This window comes from Cervus elaphus, chromosome 25 (genome assembly GCF_910594005.1).
Source record: "Cervus elaphus chromosome 25, mCerEla1.1, whole genome shotgun sequence".
Lineage (NCBI taxonomy): Eukaryota > Metazoa > Chordata > Mammalia > Artiodactyla > Cervidae > Cervus > Cervus elaphus.
The window spans coordinates 27690389-27717369 of NC_057839.1; the positions used below are offsets into that span (position 1 = coordinate 27690389).

A 26981-nucleotide genomic window follows, 5' to 3' on the forward strand; every position below is an offset into this window, starting at 1 on the left:
GGGAGTGAGTGCTTTATTTGAAGAAAAAAAAATTCTTGATGTTGTTGAGACTTCATTCAAGTAAGACCCCAGTTAAATATGTCAGGCCCATGGGATCCCTCTATTGTCTTCACCAGCCTGCGATATAGCACCTGTACCATCTGTGTAATATACCCAGGAACATAAGTTAAGGTATCTGTGCCTGTACTGATTGCAGGGAATAAAATAAAGCAAACAGTAAAAATGTTTATGATATATATTAAGTTCACATTGCTACTTCTAATCTTTTGAGGGGCAGAAGATTGTGTTTGTCACTATTTCGTTTTTGATCAGTTATTTGTAGTGGAAAGAAATCCATTGATATTTCATAGATGATCCCAAGTAGAACTGCTTGAATCTGTGTATTCAGCCTTTGCTTGTGAAGTTTGACAGTCTTCTAAATTGTCTCTTTAATAAAACACACCTTTAAATAACTCTCTCAGATTCATTCCAGCTTTTAAAGTGAGAAGGTGGCTTGAACTACCACTGCTGCCAGCTCAGCTGTGGATCTGAAATATCCAGCTGTGCCCTCTCTGCCTCTCTCATCACCAATAACAGACTTTGCAATCAGAGTCTGTCTGACACGTGTGTTGATGTGTGAGGTGAGATAACATCTAGTTCACTGTATTGACTCTTCTGAGTTAGACCATAGTAAACATTTGTCTTTGTCAGCAGTTAAAGCAACGTGATTGGAGGATGCTCAGCAATTACAGACACCACCACCACCCCCTCCCCTCACCAATAGTGTGCTTTTGTCTAGGTCTGCATAGACATAGCAGGAGATTTCATAATCAAAGAGAATTGATTTAACTGTTAAGATAGACCAGTCATGTTTAAAAGCTGTTTCTCCTCTCAGGAAGAAAAAAAATCTAGTGATGGCCCCCCTCTGCATCATATTATGATCTCTTTTAATAGTTATTATAGCAAACCAAAAGGACTGTTTTTGTGGTTAGCCACCATTCATACTTACCATATCAGATCAGATCTTTGACCAAATGGACAAATAAAATAAATCCAGGCCCTGAGTTATCTTGAATTGTATGCTGTGAGAAGAGTCCTGATGGGTGGTCACAAAATCAATTTTTAAGAAAGCACTATTCTAAGTGAAAAGTCTAATAACCACAATCACAGTGATAATAATACCTATTATTGAATACTGTTCTGCATATTTGATATATAGTATCTCATTGACTCCTCCCAACAATCCTTTGAGATGACCCTTGCTTTCTAGATTAGGAAACAGGTATTGGTGAAGTAACATTCAGATTGTAATAGGTTTGGATGTCAGGCTTGTCTGACCATGCACTTAATCAAACCATGTGGTGAATTACTGGGGAGCACATTCTACCACGTGATAAATGCTGTACCATACACTTAGGGTCCAAAACTGAATCAGAAGTGGAACCTGCATTGAAGTGCTCCAAGCCCAGTGGGGGAACATTGACTAAAGATCACCTTTATTCAATAGAAAAATGAATATTAGGACAGTGAAACAGAAAAGGTGCTAAGGGAGTTTAAAGGAGGTCATCTCAATCAGATTAAGGGTTGTAGAAGTCTTCCTGGAAAAAATGATCATGTAGCTGAATTTTAAAGGATAACTATGTGCCAGCCAGAGGGAGATAGTGGAAAATGATGTATAGGCAGAGGGTCAACTCCTTTGGCATGGAGCATGAAGGAGGCTGGGTCAGGAACTGCAAATAAGTCTGTGTGGTTGGCACGAGGACTATGTTGAACCCTGGTTTGGATACTTTATAAACATTATGAACATTATGTCATGTCATCCCTCTAACAACCATTGGAGGCTAGAAATAAAGCAAAGTCCAGGTCATAGAGAGCCTATCTGCTTAGATAAGGAATTTGGTCATTTTCCTGACAGCTATTGGTAGTGGTGAAGAAGACTCTTGAGAGTCCTTCGGACTGCACAGAGAACAAACCCAGTCAATCCTAGAAGAAATCAACCCTGAATATTCATTGGAAGGACTGATACTGAAGCTCCAATACTTTGGCCACCTGATGTGAAGAGCTGACTCACTGGAAAAGTCCTTGATGGTGGGAAAGTTTGAGAGCCAGAGGAGAACGGGGTGACAGAGGGAGGATGAGATGGTTAGATGACTTTACCGACTCATTGAACATGAGTTTGAGCAAACTCTGGGAGATGGTGAAGGACAGGGAAACCTAGTGTGCTGCAGTCCATGGGGTCGCAAAGAGTTGGACATGAGTTAGCATCCGAACAACAACAGCAACATGATAGCCATGGAAAGATTTTACATCATGGGAATGACTTGATGTGCTTTAGGAAGATCTTTATTAGCATTTTGTAGACAGAGTTGGGGAGAAGGCAATGGCAACCCACTCCAGTACTCTAGCCTGGAAAATCCCACTGGCAGAGGAGCCTGGTAGGCTGCAGTCCACGGGGTCACAGAGAGTCGGACACGACTGAGCGACTTCACTTTCACTTTTCACTTTCATGCATTGGAGAAGGAAATGGCAACCCACTCCTGTATTCTTGCCTGGAGAATCCCAGGGACCAAGGAGCCTGGTGGGCTGCTGTCTATGGGGTCGCACAGAGTCGGACATGACTGACGTGACTTAGCAGCAGCAGCAGCAGCAGCAGACAGAATTGGATAAGACCCGAAGTAAGGACACCAATTATGGAAGAGACCGTGTGTTTTCCAGGAGATAATGGTGACACCGTGATAGTGGCTTTAGGGCTGGAAAGGAACAGGGAGATGGTAAAGACCAAATTGGGCAGATTTAGAGGAATTGGTGACTGAGAGCTCTGTGGGACTGAGCTCCATCTTCTTGGAGCCTAAAGGTTGTTAAGTGAAGGAATGCTGTATGGTTCCAAAATATGAAATAGGATTCCCACTGTTCAGGTCTACAAGGAAAACAACTTTAGTTTGATTTGTTTTCCTGTTGACTATTCCAAGGCTTCCCATCTCCAGTTCCAAAAGCATGAAGAGCAGAGAGACTCTGCTTTGTTGGGATTTTTCCTGGGAGATTTTTAGATGACCTGTAAACCCACTTGAAGATCTACCTAGGGATTCTAGCTCTTTTAAAATATTTGCATCCCCTGATTTTTCCTAAGTGTACAAAGTATAGGAAAAGGCCATTGCTAAGGAATAGTAAATGTGTTTTTGGTAGTGAGTGTATTTTTATGCCCTAATTCTCATTTAGAAAAGCTGTTTAGAAAGTGACCAAAAAAGAGGTTCAATACAAAATGTGTCTCTTTCATGTTCAACTAAATTTGTATCTCTTTGCTCTTTAGGGGAAAACATAATAAGTTGTCAGAAAATGACGCAGGTGAAGCCCTGATTTGTATACCTTTATGAATATGCATTTAGCTTGGTTCTCATTACATATAGTCATACCTGGAGAATTTACTGCTACTTTTATTGGGTAATTCTGTCATTAGAAAAATTAGATACTCTGTCCAGCCATTGTAAAAGAAAGACTACATCTTAAAAACAAGAAAGATGTTTATTTTCTACTTAGCTTCCTCTTTGAGTTTCTTCATTTTTACTTATAGAAAAATATCCCCCTAATCTATTTCTTACATGAGAAGACCTGAAATTATGGATTGCTTGAATATAGGAGAATCTTGAATTAGAGTTCCTTTAGTCTAATTATCAGATACATGCCTTAACTTTTAAAACTCGACTTGTGGCTTATCTGGAAATACATGTACTAGGACTCGTGAATGCCACTGATCAGGATGACTGATGCGCAGACTGGGAGCCACGTGGGCCCCTGGTCTGGTTCAACGCCGCGGCACTCTCTTCCATTCAAAGTCTCAAATGTCTGCCCCTCTGCAAAGCCGTGAGGCCAATGTCTGTAGCTGCTAAGCATGAAATCCCCTGCTTCTGTTTGTTTCTTTTGTTGCCACGAGTTAATAGGGACAGAGACAGGAGACAGCCCAGAACAAAGCAGAAATAATGGAGTATTTCACCCCAAAAAGGAATGTGGATTGAGAAATACAAAGGGGAAGGCAAAGACAGACTTAGTGTCCTGAGGCAATGTGATGTATTGGACAGAAGCCTCAGCCCTGAGACAATTCTGGGCCAAAGCCTTCATCTGTGAGCTCGGAGCAGCCTGCATGGCCGAAAGATTTGACCCATCTTATGTAAAAACAACTTATTGTTTTTTCCCCCACTAGGGTCTTAAAGGGCCACAAGATTTTTCACCTCAAAAAGTGGATTGCCCTTGTAACATGGAGAGGAGTTGTCTGCTGGGATCTGCCTGGTGATCAAGGGCCTCTTCACAGCACTCTGTCACCCTGCTGATTATTTCTGTAGCTGAGGGTGCCATTTTGAATTTATATTCTTCTCACATCTTTTGCAAGACTTACTATGTAGTCCCAGACACCAGAGCATTTTTGAAATTCATTTTTCTTCTTGCATATGGAAAGAAAGGGTTAGCTAAGAGCTTGCATGTTCATATAGGCTGTCTCTTTGACATGGATTTCCAAACAGTCCAGTTTATTCATGTATTTTCTCCCATACTCTTCCCTGACATGTTTTATTTTGTGTAGCATTTGCTTGTTTTATTTACTTTATTAAAGTATAATTTACATGCACATATATTTTAAAGGAGAAAATTTGAAGACTCTTCCTTTAGAGGTTTTTTCCCCCTTATTTACCATGCTCAGAATCAGAAATCTCTGCCATTAGCATGGGCTTTTCGTCAGAGACAGGCTTTGACCTTTCCATAGGACAAAAATGAGTTAAATGAAAGAAGCAAACAGCAGGAAAAAGACGCTAGCAGCCCTCCAATGTCCTCTTTTCTTCCAGCCTAGCCAGCTCCCCCTCCTTCTCTGCTCCCTAAGTCAGCCTGAAGGAACCCAGTTCCTTTAACTCTCCTGGGAGAAGGATGCAGTTCTCTGCCTGAAATGAAAGATACTTCAGCCATGAATGGGACAGTGCAAGGAAGGAAGCATCACTGAGACTCACATCTTCCCCTTTCTCTGCCGGCATCTGTCCTGTTACACAGACAGGCTTTACTTCCTCAGGACAACATCCCTGACTTCAGCCGTGGCTGTACCAAGGCCAAGAGGACATGAGTAAGAGCTCTGGAGCCAAATGGCCCTGGTTGGAGCCGCAACTCTTGTCTCTCTCACACTATCTGGCACAGCTTCGTATCTGTACATTGTCCTGTTCACAGAATGCCCCTAATTTCGCCTCTGTATGACACACCCTCGGGTATTAGAGGCTTTTCATTCCCGTCACTCAGAAAATTCCTCTGGAGCCAGACTGCCAGAGTTCAAATCCTAGTTCCACTTAAACAACCATATTTAACTTCTTTGGGCCTCGCTTTCCCCATCTTAAAATGGGAAGTGCAAAGTACTTTTCTCATTGGGTTGTTCCTAGGAGTAAGTGAATTAACACTCACAAATCATTTATATCTTGTGCTTAATATAGTACCAATCACCTTTGGTTTTGTTTTGTGTTATTAGGACACAATTCTTCCTCATGTCTTTTTCAGAGTTTAAGCAGTTCTTTCAAGCTCTATAAATGTTTGGTTGTATTTTCAGAAGATGGACCCATATTTTATTATTATAGACTTGGGAAATATTTTAAAATTATAGTTTTGTATGTTAACACACTGAATTTTTTTTTCAGTGAACATGTTTAGTGTTAGAAAACATTCTAGAAATTGACTTCTTTTCAAAATCTTTATTGTCATTGTGACAGTTGGCGAAGGTCAGAATGTATAGGTGTCTTTTGGTTTTGAAACAAAACCACCTAAGAAATATATCCATTTCAAGTTATGGGTGACTTTTCTATTGCTTTTAGGTACCAATTAACTAATTTTTTGTTAATCTGATAAATATTCATTGAGCAAAGTGCTAGGCCCCATTTGAGGGCTTCAGGGAAAGATGCAGTCATCCACCATAAGAAACCTCTAGGTTTTGTTTGGCAAGACTTGTTTTATTGATAAATAAGGAGGAGATAGTTTGGGGCTTGGGCAGTGACTGTATAGCTGTGGGAAGCCCCAACACTGACAGAAGAAAATTTTCCAGAAACTCTACAGAGCCTCAATCAGATTGAAATCATATACAGAATAAAGTCATGTATTCAAGATGAAAAACAGAGCATCACTTGAAACAAATGCCATGTCCCCAGAGGCTAGGGGGTTAAGTGAGATGGGATGGTAGGAGATACTGGCAGTGCAAGGGCCAGTGCCAGAGGGGGAGGATCTCAAGCAGGACTCTGTCTAGAAACGTGAATTGTATGACAGCTCTGCCTCTCTGCTTTGGTGCCTGGCTACCCTGGGTGGCTGTAAAATGAAACTTTTTGACCGAGTAATCAGATCAGGGATTATTGGGTCAGTGTGCATAAATCTGTTATCTAATAATTCTTGCAGAAGTCAGGAAAAAAAATATGTGGCATAATATTAACCACAGTGCTGGAAGTATGTTAAAGGACCAAGGAGTAGAAGAAAGGAATAGTTCTCTCTGATGGAAATGGAGACCTTCTGGAGGAGATGTCATCTGAGCAGAACTTTGAACAGAAATTTGTCAAGTAGAGAAGAGGAAGAGCCTTTCTTTCTGAGTACACGGGACCCGGGTGGCATAGAAACACGAAGTGCTCAGGCTGTCTGAGGGAGTAGAGAGTGATCTGGAGGATGACTGGCATCATTCAGGTAGAGATGCAGAGGGAAGAGTGATACATGGTAAGTGCTTCATCCGTGCTTTACAGCATCAGTTTGGTGAACAGTTGTTCAATGAGTCCTGCTATGTACAGTGCTCTGCCAGTTTACCAATGTCTGGTACTGTCCCTAGCAGAAATGGGGACATTTTAAAATAATCTTGCTGCCTTGGTGCTAGACTACCAGGCTGAAATACAACCCCTCATTTTACCCTGGCAATTTAATCTTTTGCTTATTTTTTTTTTCCTGATACATGTATGTGATCATCCTCCTTCAAAAAAAGATTCCTTAATATTTTGGCTTAGGCTTTTTGGCTAAGCCTTTCAGCTCAGGCGTATACAATTTGTCCAGAGTATACAACAGTTACTACTGGTGATTCAGTCTTGGCCCTCTCTCAAGACATTGGCTTACGGTGTCCTCACACACAGTGTTGGTAGAAGCTTGTGAACTTAAGCTGGCAGGAAACAACCTGCATCTTAACATAATGAGAGAGAGACTTGGTTCTTTTGGAAAGGAACAAGTCATAACAGACCCTATGTGAACAGACCTATGAACTAGCAGTCTAAGCAAGAGACCATGACCTTGGTTGTCTGCTGGCATCCTCCATGTGGACTCACCCTGTTCTCCATTCCATGCTGCAAGTGAAGGTTAAGCTTTGTGTCTTTTAGTGTCTTGGGTTGGACTGGGATGGCATGGAGCATGTGGAGGCAGCTGTGGGCCGGTAGAAGGGAAGTCTGGGCTGCATGGTGGACTGCCAGGCCCTTCCTTACCCAAGAGAGATGACAGTCGTCTAAGATACCTTAGTGAGATGAGGTAAGGTAATAAATACACTTACTTACTTGTATGTTACCTTCTTGTAGCATAATGCATTGAACTAATGCCTCATAACATCCTCCTAAAGAAAGGAAGTGGCTGATAGTATTAAAGCGTTACTGGTTAATCATGGGGAGACTGAAGCCGGCTAGGTTTATGGGCCTGCACAGAATCATACAATGCCTCAGTGTCTGGCCTGGGAATGAAGCCTGAGTTTTCTGTGTGCTGTCAGGACAGCCGACAGCTTTGTGTTTAGCATTGTACACCGCTGAAAGGGGCTTACTCTTAACAATGCACGGGCTGCTTTACGAGACAGACACAATGAACTTTGGTACAGTATAGTCTAGAGGCCAAAATGAGTAATTTTAAGTAAATTGACTATGAGATCCAAAGCTTCATTAAGTATTAAAGTGAAAACCAAGTAAAAACTGTAGTTTTTAGGAACTGACTCAAAAAACATGAACATTCTTCCCCCATTTGAAGTAGCATAGTTTTAAGAGTCTTATTTTGTTGGCTTCAAATCTGACACTATCCCTGTCAACCATTGAATTTATTTATTTCAAATAAACCCCCAAAGAGTCTGTGACTTATTTCAAAGATACTGTCTTATAATAATTGTCAGTTTAACCTTTATGCTTTTTATGTTCCAAAATGTCTTATCTCTATAGCCTGTGTTTTTAGAGTGGGTTGTTTTATTTGGATTTAGTTCGGATTCTTTCAGAACAGTTGAAATATAGATCCTGAAATTCAAGAAAGAGATTGGGGGGAGAGGGGAAATATTATATTAGGTGTCTTTACCAGGCTGAAAACATGCAGTGAAGATGGCATCATAGGAGGATAGAAAGATGAGATAAAAGACAGGAGTAGAGTAGAATGTCACTCCTCAATTGCCTTTTATGTGACACACGTCTTAGGTGACCTAGAATAAATGAGCAGATGATGTAGATATTTTTGGGTTTGGCTGCAAAGTTTTTACACTCTGTAATTTAAAAAGAACATGAAGATAAAATTCTGGAACGTTTTCCAAAATATGTTGAGTAATATTGGCATATGAATGATTGAAACTGGGCAATATATGGCAATCAGTTCAGTTCAGTCGTGTCTGACTCTTTGCGACCCAATGAACTGCAGCATGCTAGGCCTCCCTGTCCAACACCAACTCCCGGAGCCTACCTAAACTCATGTCCATTGAGTCGGTGATGCCATCCAACCATCTCATCCTCTGTTGTCCCCTTTAGCTCCTGCCCTCAATCTTTCCCAGCATCAGGGTCTTTTCAAATGAGTCAGCTCTTTGCATCAGGTGGCCAGAGTATTGGAGTTTCTGCTTCAACATCAGTCCTTCCAATGAACACCCAGGACTGATCTCCTTTAGGATAGACTGGTTGGGTCTCCTTGCAGTTCAGGGGACTCTCAAGTGTCTTCTCCAACACCACAGTTCAAAAGCATCAATTCTTCGGTACTCACCTTTCTTTATAGTCCAACTTTCACATCCATACGTGACTACTGGAAAAACCTTAGCTTTGACTAGATGGACCTTTGTTGGCAAAGTAATGTTTCTGCTTTTTAATATGCTGTCTAGGTTGGTCGTGACTTTCCTTCCAACGAGTAAGTGTCTTTTAATTTCATGGCTTCAATCACCATCTACAGTGATTTTGGAGCCCAGAAAAATAAACTCATCCACTGTTTCCCCATCTATTTCCCATGAAGTGATGGGACCAGATGCCATGATCTTAGTTTTCTGAATGTTGAGCTTTAAGCCAACTTTTTCACTTTCCTCTTTCACTTTCATCAAGAGGCTCTTTAGTTCTTTTTCACTTTCTGCCATAAAGGTGGTGTCATCTGCATATCTGAGGTTATTGATATTTTTCCGAGAAATCTTGATTCCAGCTTGTGCTTCCTCCAGCCCAGCATTTCTCATGATGTACTCTGCATATAAGTTAAATAAGCAGGGTGACAGTATACAGCCTTGATGCACTCCTTTTCCTATTTGGAACCAGTCTGTTATCCCATGTCCAGTTCTAACTGTTGTTTCCTGACCTGCATACGGGTTTCTCAAGAGGCAGGTCAGGTGGTCTGGTATTCCCATCTCTTGAAGAATTTTCCAGAATTTATTGTGATCCACACATCAAAGGCTTTGGCATAGTCAATAAAGCAGAAGTAGATGTTTTTCTGGAACTCTCTAGCTTTTTTGATGATCCATTGGATGTTGGCAATTTGATCTCTGGTTCCTCTGTCTTTTCTAAAACCAGCTTGAACATCTGGAAGTTCATGGTTCATGTATTGCTGAAGCCTGGCTTGGAGAATTTTGAGCATTACTTTACTAGCCTGTGAAATGAGTTCAATTTGAGGTAGTTTGAGCATTCTTTGGCATTGCCTTTCTTTGAGATTGCAGTGATAACTGACCTTTTCCAGTCCTGTGGCCGCTGCTGAGTTTTCCAAATTTGCTGGCATATTGAGTGCAGCACTTTCACAGCATCATCTTTCAGGATTTGAAATAGCTCAACTGGAATTCCATCACATCCACTAGCTTTGTTCGTAGTGATGCTTTCTAAGGCCCACTTAACTTCACATTCCAGGATGTCTGGCTCTAGGTGAATGATCACAGCATCGTGATTAACTGGGTCGTGAAAATCTTTTTTGTACAGTTCTTCTGTGTATTCTTGCCACCTCTTCTTAATATCTTCTGCTTCTGTCAGGTCCATACCATTTCTTCCTTTATTGAGCCCATCTTTGCATGAAATGTTCCCTTGGGATCTCTAATTTTCTTGATGGGATCCCAAGTCTTTCCCATTCTATTGTTTTCCTCTATTTCTTTGCATTGCTCGCTGAGGAAGGTTTTCTTATCTCTCCTTGCTATTCTTTGAAACTCTGCATTCAAATGGGAATATCTTTCCTTTTCTCCTTTGCTTTTCGCTTCTCTTCTTTTCACAGCTATTTGAAAGGCCTCCTCAGACAACCATTTTGTTTTTTTTGCATTTCTTTTTTGGGGGATGGTCTTGATCCCTGTCTCCTGTACAATGTCATGAACCTCTGTCCATAGCTCATCAGGCACTTTATCAGATCTAGTCCCTTAAATCTGTTTCTCACTTCCACTGTATAATCATAAGGGATTGATTTAGGTCATACCTGAATGGTTTAGTGGTTTTCCCCACTTTCTTCAATTCAAATTGTCTGAATTTGGCAATAAGGAGTTTATGATCTGAGCCGCAGTCTGCTCCCAGTCTTGTTTTTGCTGACTCTTATCGAGCTTCTCCACATTTGGCTGCAAAGAATATAATCAATCTGATTTTGGTGTTGGCCATCCTGTGATGTCCATGTGTAGATTCTTCTCTTGTGTTGTTGAAAGAGTGTGTTTGCTATGACCAGTGCATTCTCTTGACAAAACCCTATTAGTCTTTGCCCTGTTTCATTCTGTACTCCAAGGCCAAATTTGCCTGTTACTCCAGGTGTTTCTTGACTTCCTACTTTTGAATTCCAGTCCCCTATAATGAAAAGGAGATCTTTTTTGGGTGTTAGTTCTAGAAGTCCTTGTAGGTCTTCATAGATCTGTTCAGCTTCTTCAGCATTACTGGTCGGGGCATAGACTTGGATTAATGTGACATTGAATGGTTTGCCTTAGAAACAAACAGATCATTCCGTTGTTTTTGAGATTGCACTTAAGTACTGCATTTCGGACTCTTGTTGACTGTGATGGCTACTCCATTTCTTCTGAGGGATTCTTACCCACAGTAGTAGATATAATGGCCATCTGAGTCAAATTCACCCACTCCAGTCCATTTTAGTTAACTGATTCCTAAAATGTCAATGTTCACTCTTGCCATCTCCCGTTTGACCACTTCCAATTTGATTGGAAGCCTTGATTCATGGACCTAACATTCCAGGTTCCTATGCAATGTTGCTCTTTACAGCATCAGACCTTGTTTCCATCACCAGTCACATCCACAACTGGGTGTTGTTTTTGCTTTGGTTCCGTCTCTTCATTCTTTCTGGAGTTATTTCTCCATGATCTCCAGTAGCATATTGGGCACCCACCGACCTGGAGAGTTCATCTTTCAGTGTCCTATCTTTTTGCCTTTTCATACTGTTCATGGGGTTCAAGGCAAGAATACTGAAGTGGTTTGCCATTCCCTTGTCCAGTGGACCAAATTTTGTCAGAACTCTCCACCATGACCCATCCATCTTGGGTGGCCCCACATGGCATGGCCTAGTGTCATTGAGTCAGACACGGCTGTGGTCCTGTGATCAGATTGGCTGGTTTATCAGTCACCTGCTACAGCAGTCAGTCACCTGCAGTTTCATCTTGTATTTGAGAGTGATGATCATTTCAGCCAGGATAGGTGGGCCAGTCTTCTTTTCAAGAGAGAGTTCAGGGGAATTTCGGTACAGGAGCTGAGCACAAATGGGGGTGTTCAGAGCAGGAATAGGGTCTCTCTCCTCTTTTCCCAAAAATGTCAAAGCAACCCAGTAAGAGAGACTAGTGATGTTATCTATCATAGCTGAACTTGGCAGAGCTCTTCTTAGTGCATAGCTGGCCAGTCTTTGAGGGAATGCGTACATACGTATATCTGTCTCTCAGGAAAACTCTCATCATGAGTTCAGGGGACTTCTTTCTTTTATGGGTAAGAAAAAGTTTGCAAAAAGTCTGATATCATCAGCCAACCTTCCTACGAATCCGGGATGTGATGTACTGGCATCTAGGATACTTTTTGTAGTTGTAGTCATTAATCTTGTAGGAGAGGCAAAATGGAGCTCAAGTAAGGCCAGAGAAAAGTCACTAATCTGATGAAGGAGTGGGAGGGGTTTGCTATATGAAGGCACACTGAAATAATTAGGACTTCTCAGACTTGAAAAGACTGAGAAGAAATATGATTAGAGTTTAATAAATCCAAGAAGAATATGGGTTAGATGATCATAGAATTTACCAGAAGTAGGCAGAGCTTCTTAAAAGCCAAGGAAAAGTGAATTTAGGACAAAAAGAAGTTCTATCATACCAAGAAAGTAGGTCCTGCACGTCAAAATCACTCTTTCGGGAACTGGGCTAACACTTCTGGCATTGGAGAGAAGTGAAAAAGTCTAGTATTTCTCAATGTTAACACTATTTTCTTGAAGTATGAGGGGCCCAGAGAGCATCGATCAAGCTTCCTGTTAACCTTTACATTTTCTTTTCTCCTTTCTTAGATGATATTTAAATGTCATTCAGTAGTTCTTCATTGAAAGTGGATTCTATGCTGTGGTCTCTGCTAAGCACTGGGGATACTAAGATGAAGATGAACAGATGTGGTTCCCACAGTCTGGTGATGAATAAGAAACTAACTGTCTGTGTGATGAATTCACAAATGTGCTCTGAGAGCTGGACACAAATTGCTCACATAGTCTTACCATCAGAGCTGGCAGCGCTGAGGAAGGGTTGCTTTAACGGGAACCTGAAAGTCAGTGAAGTGTTCAGTATGCCCGAAGTTGGGGGAAAAGGGAGTGGCATGTGTTGAATGCTGTGCGATGCCAGAGGGTCAGTGTTACTGGAGGTGGAGTACTAAGATGGAGAGTTACAGAGATGAGGCTGGAGGCTTGGGTGGAGCAGATCATGGAGGGCCCTGTAGACCACCTGGGTCATAATGGCAGCCGCAAAAGAGAATAGAGGGGGCAATGGTGAATGTACTAGGACTCGTTGGAGGATTTTGATGTTGTCCAAGCAGCAGTGACCTGGGCTGGAGAGAGGCAGATAGATTCTAGAGCTATTTCAGAGGTCATACAGATTGGACTTACTGACTATGAGAAGTGAGGGTGAGAAATAGTCAAGCTTGATTTGTAAGAGTGTGACAGCCCGTTAGACCTCGTATTTCATCAGCGTAAGAAGAATTATAGGTCTCTTCTCTCATGATCTCCAAAGGACCAAGAAGTCAGTAGATCTGCATCCCTCTCACCTCCCTGTCTCCTCCTTCCTCATGTATCTTTCAGGGCCTAAATACTTTAGGCTTTGTAAACTAGATGGCCTCTAATAAGTGGATGTCAATTAAGTAGAAAGACCAAAACCTGCATGAACGATTTCCAGTCTCCTAAATCCCCTGGTCTTTTAACTATTGCAGAGCAAGCACTAGTTCATAGTACCCTGAGGTCATTTGACCTGAAGCAAAATTCTAGGTTGTGTCAGAAGAGGATTTTTGTTTCATTTGCTTCTCCCAAAAGTGGAATTCCTTCTGTTTGGTGGTTTAGGAAGGCTAGTTGAAGTTCCAAGGGTGGTATGTGATTTTCTTTGTCCAGATTTAAGAAGTCAATTTTTTTTTTTTTTTACCAAAATTGACCAATAAGGGAACCTTTTCTGTCACTTTGCTTTTTCAGCATACTTTTTCCCAGTTTCTCATCTCATTTAGATGATAGCCTTGATGAAGCCCAGTCACCCCTAGTGGGCTTCCTTAGTGGCTCAGATGGTAAAGAATCCACCTGCAATGCAGGAGACCTGGGTTTGATCCCTGGATTAGGAAGATCCCCTGGAGAAGGGAATGGCTGCCCACTCCACTGTTCTTGCCTGGAAGATCCCATGGATAGAGGAGCCTGGTGGGCTACAGTCCATGAGGTCACAAACAGTTAGACATGACTTAGTGACTAAGCATGCACAAAATGTTTCAAAAGTCAGGATGACAGTGATATATGTGGGAACTGAATTTAATGATTTTAAAAGAATTTTATTTTGAAATAATATTAAAGCATTGTAAGTACATGGAATTTCCCTTAGACTCCACTCAGGTTCCTCCGTCATTAACATTTTACCATGATTGCTTTATCACATTCATCACCATCTAAGTGTGGAGGTGGTGATGGAGGTAGAGATTTAGAAATGTTCTTAGCCAGTTAACTGCAGATATCAAGACCCTTCGTCACTAAACACTTTAGTATTTGTTTTCTCAGGACAGTGATATTCATTTGGTAACCATAGTCCAATGATAAAATTCAGGAAATTTAACCTTATGCAATACTATCATTGCAGGTTCTAATATTCAGTCTCTGTTCAGCCGTTATCTGTTGCCCAACAAGGTTGGTTTATGGTGTTTTTCCTCCACCCAATCCAGGATCCAGTCCAGGAGACATTGTGATTATTACATCTCTTTAGTCTTCTTTAACCTGAAACAGTTCCTCAGCCTTTCTTTGAGATGTTAGAGAGCAGGCTAATTGTCCTGTGGAATGCTCCTCACAGTGGTGGTATCTGACCTCCTGGTGCTCAGATGCTGGTGGTGCGTTTTTGACAGGAAAGTTGTGCGATGACGTGATGCCCCTTGCAGTGCCCGATCACAGCAGGAGGGGTTTTCAAGTCCTTGTGAGTCTCATTTCTGGGATATTAATTTTGATTGCTCAGTAAAGGTGATATCCTTGGGTCTCTCACCATCAATGCCCCTTTCCTCCTTAGAATGAATAGGTTATTTGGTTACTTCTCAATATGTGATCATTTAAAATGTGACTATGCTTTGCCTCTATAATCTTGTTAAAGAGCCATATTTCCCCTCTCTTGGCAGTGTTTTAGAGCACTCTGCTGCAAGGGTCCACCGCCTGCACGCCCGGAGTATGACCTGGTCTGCATAGGCCTCATGGGCTCTGGCAAGACCAGCCTGCTGTCCAAGCTCTGCAGTGAAAGCCCTGACAGTGTTGTGTCAACAACAGGTGGGTACTGTACCAGGGTCCTCGTCCTTTTCTTCCTCACCCCTGAGATGCTCTCTTTTGCTTCCTATGCTTTGGTGGGATCCCCTCATTTCACTGAGATGGTTCAATGAGTTTATTATTTATTTTCAGATACTCTTATTTTTCAAACTATGTTTAAAGGAGGCTTTAATAGCATTAAATTGTACCTTCCATCCCTCTAGTTGGTCATTTCAGTGCCACTGAATAAATCAAGCCAGGAGAATGTTGATAGAAAATAACTCTGCAGCCTAGAATCCTAGTACTGTGACAAATGGGTTCATCTCAGACCCATTGAGTGTCTTTCTCCCTTGAGGTGTCACCCTAACCTACTTGTGTTGGTCACACACTCCCTACACGGTACAAGTGATAATCTCAGTCTTCTTCCCTGGAGGATGGTGGGAACAGGGACCATCATTCAGGCTTACCATGTTCACTGAGGTAGCCTAGAAAAGTCAGTCTAGGCGCTGGTTCTCAGTCAGGGCACATTTTGCTCCTGAGGGGACATTTGGTAATGTCTGGAGACATTTTGGTTCTTAGAACTGGGGGAAGGTGCGACTGACTTCTTTTGTGTAGAAGCCAAGGATACTGTTAAATATCCTATAGTACACATGATGAGCCCCCACCAGAAAGAATTATCCAGCTCAAAGTGCTACCAAGAGCTTTTGTCACTCCCCCAATACTTCCTCTTTTTCACCTGAAAATGAAAGACAGGTGTTAATTAAAGGAAATTATGGAAGAATAGTTGAAGGAAATGAAAAACAGAGGTACTGTGGGAGGAGTGGGCTGAGACATTGTCTGCAAAACTTAAAAAGAGTTTTCATTCAGACAGCTTACTTTGAGCACCTACTTTGAAGAAGGAAATGGCAACCCACTCCAGTTTTCTTCCCTGGGAAATCCCATGGAAAGAGGGGCCTGGCAGGCTACAGTTCATATGGTCACAGAAGAGTCAGACATGACTTAGCAACTGATACAAGCACAAGCAAGCATGATGTGCTAGATCCAGGGTTAGAAACTGGGGAAAACTCTAGTTAACATTCCAGAGAGTTAGTCTACTGGCCACATAGACATTAAGCTTGTGTCTAGAAATATATAAAGGAGGAGTGATCAGTTTTGCTTGGGCTGGTGGGAGGAAAGGATGATGCATGATGGAGTTCTTTCCATTGGATCTTGAGGACAAGCAAGCTTGTCCAAGAGGTAAGAATAAGAGAGTGAGGTAGAAGAATAAAGAGGATTTGGGGGGCAGAGGGGAGGTCTGTGTAAAGGCAGAGAGGCCTGAAACAGGTTGCTATTTCCTGGGAACCACATTTCCATGTGGCTGTGATGCATGGTTAATAGAATGTCAGGAGTCATAAGAGATAGGCAGTGGCCAAATCTTGGCAAACCATTTATGCTGTGCTCAGGAATTTGAGTTTTATCTGTAAATAGTGGAGGGACATCAGAGTAGTTTAAACAAGGAGAAACTGTGTGGTCAAAAACCCATTTCAGAAGGATAACTGTTACCATGATGCTAAGGCTGAATTGTGGGACCCTTAGCCATTAAGTAAGGCAGTGGTGGGAGGGAGAAAGGGAGACATTAGATAGGATATATCTCATCTTCTGCTGCCTGCTTCTCCTTCTGCCCTCATCTTTTCCAGCATCAGGGTCAATGAGTTAGCTGTTCGCATCAGGTGGCCAAAATTTTGGAGCTTCAGGTTTATCATCAGTCCTTCCAGTGAATATTCAAGGTTGATTTCCTTTAGGATTGACTTGTTTGATCACATTGCAGTCCAAGGGACGCCTCATGAGTCTTCTCCAGCACCACAATTTGAATGTATCAATTCTTCAGCACTCAGCCTTCTTCATGGGCCAATTCTCACATCCATACATGACTACTGGAAAAACCATAACTTTGACTATAGGGACTTTTGTCAGCAAAGTGATGTCTGTTGCCTTTTAATACATTGACTAGGTTTGTCATAGCTTTCCTTCCAAGGAGCAGGCGTCTTTTAATTTCATGGCTGCAGTCATCATTTGCAGTGATTTTGGAGCCCAAGAAAATAAAATCTGTCACTGTTTCCAATTTTTCCCCTTCTGTTTACCATGAAGTGATGGGATTGGATGCCATGATCTTCATTTTTTTAATGTTTTAAGCCAGTTTTTTCACTCTCCTCTTTCACCCTTTCTGCTATTAAAGTGGTATCATCTGCATATCTGAAGTTGCTGATATTTCTCTTGGGCAGTCTTGATTCCAGCTTGTGATTCATCCAGCCTGGCATTTTGCTTGATGTACTCTGCATATAAGTTAAATAAGCAGGGTGACAGTACAGCCTTGTCCTACTCCTTTCCCAGGGGAGTGGCCTATAGAACAACTTTAATTCACCTGATATATGAGTAACACCTAATATTTTAATGTATCAAGGTGAGTGTGTAGAGAAAGGGATAAAAAAAATAATTTAAGAAATGATGGATGAAATGTTACCAGTCTTGAAGATAAATAACAAATCCAAGACATTCATCAAACAACATGCACAAGAGATAGTACACCAAGTCATGTCCTAGTGAAATTACTAAAGCCAGTGATAGTTTGTGATGGTTAATTTTATGTGTCAACTTGGCTGGGCCACAGTTCTCAGATATATAGTCAAACATTGTTCTGGATATTTCTGTGAGTTTGTTTATATATATATATATATATATATATATATATATATATATAAATGAGATTAATATATAAATCAGCAGACTTTGAGTAAAGTTCTTTATATGATGCAGTTTGGTTTGTCTAATCAGTTGAAGGCCTGAATAGATCAAAAGACTGACTTCTCCAGAGCAAGAAGGAAATCTGTGCTGGCCTTGGGACTTAAACTACAGCATCAACTCTTTCCTTGGTCTCTAGTCTGCTGATCCACCTTGAAGATTTTGGACTTGACAGCCTCCATGATATTATGAGTCAATTCCTATGAACATTTTTCTGTGTATACATACACATCCTGTTGGTTCTGTTTCTTTGGAGAATGCTGAGTAATACAAAAAGGAAATCTTAACAACAGAGAAAAAAATTACACAGAGACAAAGATAAGGGTGACATCAGATTTCTCACTGGAAACAATGCAAGGGAAAAGGCAGTGGAATGCATTTTTAAACTATGAAAGGGGGAAAAACTATCAACCTGTATCCAACAGAAATGTCTCTCAAAAAGAAAGTAAAAATAAAGACTTTTTCAGATGTAAAAGTAGTGAAAGTATTTATTGCTAGCAGACCTACATTATAAGACCATCATTATAAGAAAATGCTGAAGGAAGCTCCTCAAGCAGAAGAAAAATAATTCAAGATGGAAACCTGGATCTATACAAAACAAAGTAACAGAAATTGTAATTAATGGATAATTGTATAAGACTTAGTTCTTATTCAAATCTCTTTATAAGATAATTGTATAAATAAAAACAGTAGCAATATATTGGAGGGTTTATAACATATAAATGTAAAATGCATGAGAACAGTAGCGTAAAAGTCATGGGGGAAAAGGGAAGTATACCACTGTTAGGTTCTTATATATGAAGGAGTTTAATAACACTTGAAGGTAGACTATAATAAATTAAAGGTATGTTATGAAGCCTAAAGCAACCACTAAAGTGACAAGCAAAATGTGAGAGCTAGTAAGGCAATAAATTAGATAAGACAGAATTACAAAAAATTGTTTTAAAAAAGACAGGAAAAAGGGAAACAAGAATATATGGGACAGGTAGAAAACAGATAGCAAGGTGATACATTCAAATCTTACCATCAGTCATCAAATTAAATGTAAAAGGTTTAGATTCCTCAGTGAAGAGATTGAAAATGATATGATTAGATTAAAAACAAGACCCAGATAGGTTAAATGTAAGAAGATGGAAAGAGATATATCATGCTACTGGGAATCAAAAGAAAGTTGATGTGGCTATATTATATCAGACAAGGTAGACTTTAGAGGAAAGAATAATTCTGGGGATAAAGAAGTTCATTTCATAAGGATGAAGGGGTCTGAATCAGAGGACATAATGATGCTAAAACATTTACGTATGTAATAATGGCTTCAAAATACACAGCAAAAACTGACAAAACCCACAATTACAAAGATTTCAATACTTTAAATTATTGATAGAACACATGTGAAGAAAATCAGCCAACAGCTAGTAGACTTAAACAACAACAATCTTGACCTGATTAACATTTATAGAACCCTCTACCCAAGAGCTGGAGAAGGCAATGGCAACCCACTCCAGTACTCTTGCCTGGAAAATCCCATGGACGGAGGAGCCTGGTAGGCTATAGTCCATGGTGTCGTGAAGAGTCGGACATGACTAAGCGACTTCACTTTCACTTTTCACTTTCATGCATTGGAGAAGGAAATGGCAACCCACTCCAGTGTTCTTGCCTGGAGAATCCCAGGGATGGCGAAGCCTGGTGGGCTGCTGTCTATGGGGTCGCAGAGTCGGACACGACTGAAGCGACTTAGCAGCAGCAGCAGCAGCAGCAGCAGCTACCCAAGAGCGACAGAGAATCGTCTTCTCAAATAAGACCATATTTGAGGACATGAAACAAGTTTCAGTAAACTAAAAAGGATTAAAATACATTGTCAGACCTCAGTGGAAATGAATTAGAAACCAAAAAGAAGATCATCTCTGGAAAAGTCCCCAAATATTAAGAAACTGAACTACTTCTGTATAACCAGTGGATCAAATAAGAAATCAAAAGAGAAATTGTAAAGTATTTTACACAGAATGGAAATACAACACATCAAAATTTATGGGATGTCTCTAAGTCAGGACAGTGGGGGCATTTCATAGCTCTAAACCCCTGAATCAGGAAAGAAGGCCCTTCAATCAGTGACCTCAGCCTCCACCTTAAGGAATGAGAACTGACTAAACCCAAAGTAAGCAACAGAAAGGAAATAATAAGGATCAAAGTGAAAATCAGTGGAATAGAAAAACAATAGAGAAAACTCATTAGATCAAAAGCTGGTTCTTTGAGAAGATCAATAAAATTTATAAAAACTCTAGCCAAGCTGATGAGGAAAAAAGAGATGGCACTGATTATAACATCAGAAATGAGAGAGGTTACATCGAGGTAGATTCTATAGATATTAAAAGGATAATAGAATATTATGAACAGGAGACTTCCCTGGCAACTCAGTGGTAATGAATCCGCCTGCCAATGCAGGAGACACGGGTTGACCCCTGGTCCGAGAAGATCCCACATGCCACAAAACAACTAACTACTGAGCCAGCGCTCTAGAACTACTGAAAGCCTCTGTGCCTAAAACCTGTGCACTGCAACAAAGAGTAACCCCCACTCTCTGCAACTGGAGAACACCCACATGCAGCAATGAAGACCTAGCACAGTCCAAAAGGAAAAATACATGTATATATCTTTTTTTTAAAAAAAAGTATTATGAACAACTTTATGCCAGTAAATTTGACAATTTAAATGGACAAATTCCTTGAAAGGTAAATCATCAAAATTCATTCAAGAATAAATCGAACACCCAGATCTGTAGTTAGTAATGAAATTGAAATTATAGTTTTTTAAAAAACTAGTTGGTTTCATTGGTAAATTTTCTCGAACATTTGAAAGAGGAACTAATGCCAGTGCTACATAATGTCTTTCAGAAAATTGAAGAAGAGGGAAAACTTTCAAATTTCTCGTATAAGACCAGCAAGTTTGATGTTAAAACCAGACAACAATATTACAAGAAAAGTAACATACCGTATTCCTCATGAACACAGATGCCAAAAATATAAACAAAAATCTAGCAAATAAAATCTAACAGTAGTATATTAATAGGTATTATCCTTTAATATATCATGACCAAGTAATATTTATCCTGGGAATACAGGACTGGTTTCACATTCAAAAATAAATAAATGTAACTTACATTATCAGTAAGCTGATATTGATCATCTCAAGAGGTACAAACAAAAAATGATTTCTGATAAAAAAAAAAAAAACAACTCTTACCAAAGTTGGAACACGAAGGAATTTTCTCAACTCTTAAAGGCCATTTATAAAAATCTATAGCTATTGTCATACTTAATGATGAAGTACAAAACTTATTCCCAGTCAGATAAAGAATAAGATGTGGATGTCTGTTATCACCACTTCTGTTCAGCATTGTAGTGGAGATTCTAGGCAGTGCATCAGGCAAGAAAAAAGAAAGAAAGGGCTTCCAGATTGGCAAGGGATAAGTAGAACTTTGTATGTTTGCTATGTTTTCTATGTAGAAAATTTGGTGAAATCTGAAATTTTACGTCAACAAATTAAGAGATGGCTAATATGAATTTAGAGTTGATAATTTTGGAGATGTGAAAATTTGAAGGATAACTTTGATCATTAGTTTTGGAGAATGTTGTCTTTAAGATTAGAAGCAGACAGAATGGTGGACAAATGTTAGCCAAATATTGAATTCATTCAGATAGATAAACAAATTCCCTGAAAGTTAGTATATGGAAATCCAAAGGTCCACATATAAACAAATGTCACAACTTAAAGTGGGACATTATTAAGAGGTGAGAGATGATACCACTCTAATGGCAGAAAGTGAAGATGAACTACAGAGCCACTTGATGAGGGTCAAAGAGGAAGGTGAAAAAACTGACTTAAAACTCAACATTCAAAAAACTAAATTCATGGCATCTGGTCCCCTCATTTCATGGCAAATAGATGGGGGAAAAGTGGAAATAGTGGCAGATTTTTTGGGGGGGAAATCCAAAATCACTGTGGACGGTTACTGCAGCCTCAAAATATAAAGGACGCTTGCTCCTTGGAAGAAAATCTATGACAAACCTAGACAGCATTTTAAAAAAGAGACATCACTTTGCTGACAAAGATCCATATAGTCAAAGCTGTGGTTTTTCCAGTAGTCATGTACAGATGTGAGAGTTGAACCATAAAGAAGGCTGAGCACCAAAGAATTGATGCTTTTGAACTGTGATGCTGGAGAAGACTCTTAGTCCCTTGGACAGCAAGGAGATCAAACCAGTCTGTCCTAAAGAAATTCAACCCTGAATATTCATTGGAAGGACTGATGCTGAAGCTGAAGCTCCAATACATTGGCCACCTGATACGAAGAACTGACTCATTGGAAAAGACTCTGATGTTGGGAAAGATTGAAGGCAGGAGGACAAGGGGGAGACAGGATGAGATGGCAGGATGGCCTCACCAGCTCAATGGATATGAGTTTTAGCAAACTCCAGAAGATAGTGAAGGACAGGGAAGCCTGGTGTGCTGCAGTTCATAGGGTTGCAAAGAGCTGGACATGACTTAGCAACTGAACAACAACAAATGATAAAGTGACAAAAGCGTAAGGAAACAAAGCTTGTCCTGGGCAACACTGATAAGGGAAGAGAGAGCTCTGTTTGCTGGTATAAAGAGGACAGAAAAGCATGTAAGAAAATGTTGGAGCCCAGAGAAGACTTTTCTTAACAAAGGTGAGGGTCCCTGGATTCAGTGGGAGAGCCTTGTAATGATTAAGAAGAGCAGAGTTGGGCATGAGGTGTGAAGTGAGGATATAGAAGAGAAGGGGTAGATGCTTGTTGGTTGAGTCTGTGTGTTTATTGTAGCTAATGAAGGTGGGCAAGATGTTGGAGAAACTAGTGGTGACAGAGGAAGGAGGGGTGGAGGCAGAGGAGAACTAAGCAGAATGATTTATCAGTGGACCCATACAACCCAGTCCCCACCACAGTTCCAGATAGACGTTGCTGCTATGCTCAAACCCAACTTCCAATTCCTTTTGTTGTATATGTATGTAACTGAAGAAGAACAAAGGAGGTAGAAGAAAGGTCCTATAATAAATGACAGAACCCAGTGGCGGAGGTCAGAAAGCCACACGTGCTTGTGAACATTCAATGTGGAGATGGGAAAACAGTCACAGGAGGCCTATGGAGAATAATGTACACAGTGAAGGAGCAAGAGACCTAACTATATGAAAATTTTGAAAGACTGGAAAGCTATAATTAAGAGGAAAAATATAAGTGGAAGCAGTGCTATTGAGAAATATTTGTATAAAATGTTATAGGCAAGAGTTTATGACTGTTGCATTTAGAGAATTCAGTCACATTCTCAAATAGTACTGAGAATCTAATTGATAAATTAAGCTAAGTTCATAAAGAGATATCATAAAAAGAATTAGTGGGAAACAGAAAGGTACAGCTTTATCAGAAGTCAGTTTTACTAGAAAATGAATAAAATGTTAATTTTATAGCTAAATTTACCAAACTTTTCGTTAAATTTTGTCCCAATGCTGTTAAGATTGTGGTTACCTTCATATGCACATGAATTACTGGTGACATTGTGACTGGTGTTGCCCCCAACTTTTTTTGGAAAGCAGTTATTCATATGAATTAAAGGTTACCAAAATATTGACATCCTTTGGCCTAGTAATAGTGTCAACTGAGAATTTACTGTAAGCATGTAATTTCAAAGAAACTATATGAACAAATGATTGCAACATTTTGTATAACTGAAACTTTAAAGTAATTTAAATGTTCTGTATCAAAGGAGTCTGTTAATTAAATTGTGGTACATCAATTGAAATTACCATATATTGAGAAATATATACAGTTTTCTGTAGAAGAAAATTAAATTTACATTTTGAAAAATTAAACCTTGCACAACTGCTTTTGAATTGAAAATGGGAAAAAAATGTAAAAAATAACAATAGACTTTGTTGGTATGGTCAAATTATGTGTGAAATTTTATTCTATTAAATTTTCTCTATTTTATAGTGTTTTGAGTCTATCAAGCCAATTAAGAATGAAATATTTGTTGGGAGAGTTTGGAACAGTTGAAAAGATAAATTGAGAGTTAGTTTCTTAAAATGAAAACACATCACAAGAAGGATATGTCTATTTAATTCAGCAAGGCAAGAATGCCTGCCTTTTCTTCATAAGTCAAGGGAATCCAAACTGTGTTGGATTGTTAACTTCGGCAGCCCTTTACTTTGACATAATTTTTAAAAGATACTTAAATTGTCAAAACTCAAAGGACCAAGAAATCCTGCAAAAAGCAGGTCCTGCTGATATAGGGGAAAAAATTGAATAGCTTGCACATTGGTCTAGAAACAAAAGTGAACTTTGTCCAGAGTGAATTCCTTGACTATATAACAGCACAAAGAACTTGTTGATAAAAGGGGTTGTTAACCTGTAGATTACACAGTATTCACTCTTTTTTTTAAACCAGAGTGGAATCTATAGGTTTAGGATAATATATTGTTGTAACAGAGAACAATCTAGAGAAAATTGAACACTTGGAATTGAGAAAGGTTGAAAAATCTCTTCTAGGGATGTATATTGCTGCACTTGAAAATTTGTGAAGTGTTATGTCATTCATCTAAAATAGAAAATAATTATAATTTGAAATAAATATAGAAAGTTTATGAAAATTTCAAGATTTAATAACTTTAGTATTTTGTGCATACATGTTAGGAAATAAATTAGAAAGTCAGATTTTGTATCTGCTAAAGGATTGTGTTTTATAAATGCTGATAGATTAAATTTCCTTTTATGATGTTGAAATCATATTTAAAATTTCACTAGACCATTGTCCAAACATCACAAAACTACCATGGCCATTAATCATGCCCTTGGTTCAAGTCAAGGCTACCAGATCTGTAGAATGTCTTTCCTTTAGCAGTTCTTTAGTGACCCAGGGATCTGAGAAGAACACACAGTATCTGTGTACAAATGTGCAGACTTGCGAATGTGTTATGGGAGGTGGGGGGAGAGTAGAGGTTGGTCTGTGGGTCCAAGTTAAATACTTCTGTGTTCCACACAATGAATAAAAATAGACTCATCTCCCTCCCAAATCTAATTTTGATTCCGGTAATGCTTTCCCTGCATAAAAATTTTCGAATCCATCTCCCTTGTATCACAGGCTTTTTTGGATTTAAGGACTCAAAGACAAAAACTGAGTCTATGCAAGCAATTATTTCCCCAAAGAGTTACTAAGTCATATATTTATTAAAATTTGTGGGGTTAAATCTTAGGGGAGGTTTCAGTCTTACTAATGTAGCTTAAATAGGCCAGGAAAAAGTGACTACGTAACTTAGGCTTCAGCCATCAAATTGTTTGAATGGAGTCAGGAGACCTACCCATGAGCCCTTCAGCCAAATACTGGAGGCCATTGATGATTGACTCAGTTGTTACTGTTATTCCCTCTTCCTTGTTTAATACAAATAGTAGAATCTAAATGTTAGAGGAGGGGATTCAAAATCAATGGGAAAAAGTGGCTGGTGAGTCTTAAGAGCTGTCAACTATGACTTCTAAGACCCTGTCTTGTCCCATCCACTCACTGCCTCCTTGTGAAAAGAGCACCAGAGGAATGCTTTTGTTTTTTGAAGAAGCAACAGAGCAAGCACCCTGTCATGACTGAGTCAGGTCAACATTTTCCCTTGCCTCCTAGGGTCATAGTTTTATTAATAACATCTAATAAAAAGTACTTTCTAAACTCATACAATTAATTTCATTCCGTTAATAAGACAATGTAGTACAGACCTGAGAACACAAGAATCAAAAGAGATTCCTTGTGTTGGATTATTTATAAAACAGGAGGGAAAACAAATTAGTGGGCTCATTAGGTATATGTGTATTTTTCCAGTCAGCTCCACCAGTCTTTAGGTTCAAAACTGGACAAAATAGTATAAAATACATCAGCTTGTTGGTATGTGGAGGAGGTGCTATAGAGTGGAGTTCTGGTGGACTGATGAGACCTGAGTTCAGGTTTTAAATGCAGCACTTTGCCCTTTTGTCCAGGTCCGTAACCCTTCCAGGCTTCATTTTCTTCCTGGAACAGTAGTTACTCATTAATTTAAGGATTGTCATAACAGCTAAATTAGGAAATACAGTTGTCTCTTGGTATCTGAGGGGGACTGGTTCCATGACCATCCTCCCCTACAATGGATACCAACATTTGAATATGCTAAAGTCCTTTATATAAAAATACAGCATTTGTATGTAACCTACGTACATCCTCCTGTATGCTTCAAATTATCTCTAGATTATTGATAATACCTAATACAATGTAAATGGTGGTCTGTGCACAGCAAATTGAAATTTTGTTTCTTGAAATTTTCTGGAAATTTTTTTCCTAAATATTTTTGATCTGCAGTTAGTTGAATATGTGGATGCAGAACCCTTGGATATGGAGGGCTGACAAATATAAACCCTTTGCACAGATCTTTAAACAAATACTGAGATCCTATTATGACCAAGCACTGGCATACAAGATACACCATACATTGTGTCTCCGTTAGGAATCCTTTCAGTCTACCGCGGGAACAGACATAAATAAATAAACTATGTAATTAGGAGTGTGAAAGTCATGTGGAAGCACACAGATTAAAAAAAAAATCAACCTATTTTAGGAACACAGAGAGAAAGCTTGCCTGGTGAAGTGAAGTTCAAACACCTGAAGGATGACTAGTTTGCCAGAGGGGCAAAGAACACACACTTATGCAGCAGTAGGTGCAAAGGCCCCGAGGTGGAAGGAATATAGCTTGTTTTAGAAACCAAATATAAATGAGGGGGAGATGGTACAAAATAAGCCTAGAGAAGGAAAGAAGAATCAGATCTGATAGAGCTTTGTTAGATATTTTGAACTATCTCCTTAGAAGTGAGAAGCTATCAGACCCTTTTAACTAGGTGAATGATGTGAACAGAGGTTCATTTCAGGAAAACACCTGCTGGTGTATGAGGATGATGGAGGAGGCTGATAACAGAGTTTCATTAGGAGGCTCACTAGATGGTTTGATCAAAGTTGTGCTGTGAGGATGGAGAGAAGTAGGCATATTTGAGAACTATTAGGCAGATGAAACTGAAAGG

General features: G+C 39.7%; 1 protein-coding gene across 1 annotated transcript in view; it reads left to right on the forward strand.

Moving 5' to 3' along the window:
* ARL15 (ADP ribosylation factor like GTPase 15) overlaps positions 1 to 26981 on the forward strand; it is a 446241-nt gene that overhangs the window by 143902 nt on the left and 275358 nt on the right. Inside the window, exon 2 of the mRNA XM_043887934.1 lies at positions 14985 to 15129. Within this exon, the coding sequence (XP_043743869.1) occupies positions 14985 to 15129 (145 nt within the window). The remainder of the gene's footprint in view (positions 1 to 14984; positions 15130 to 26981) is intronic.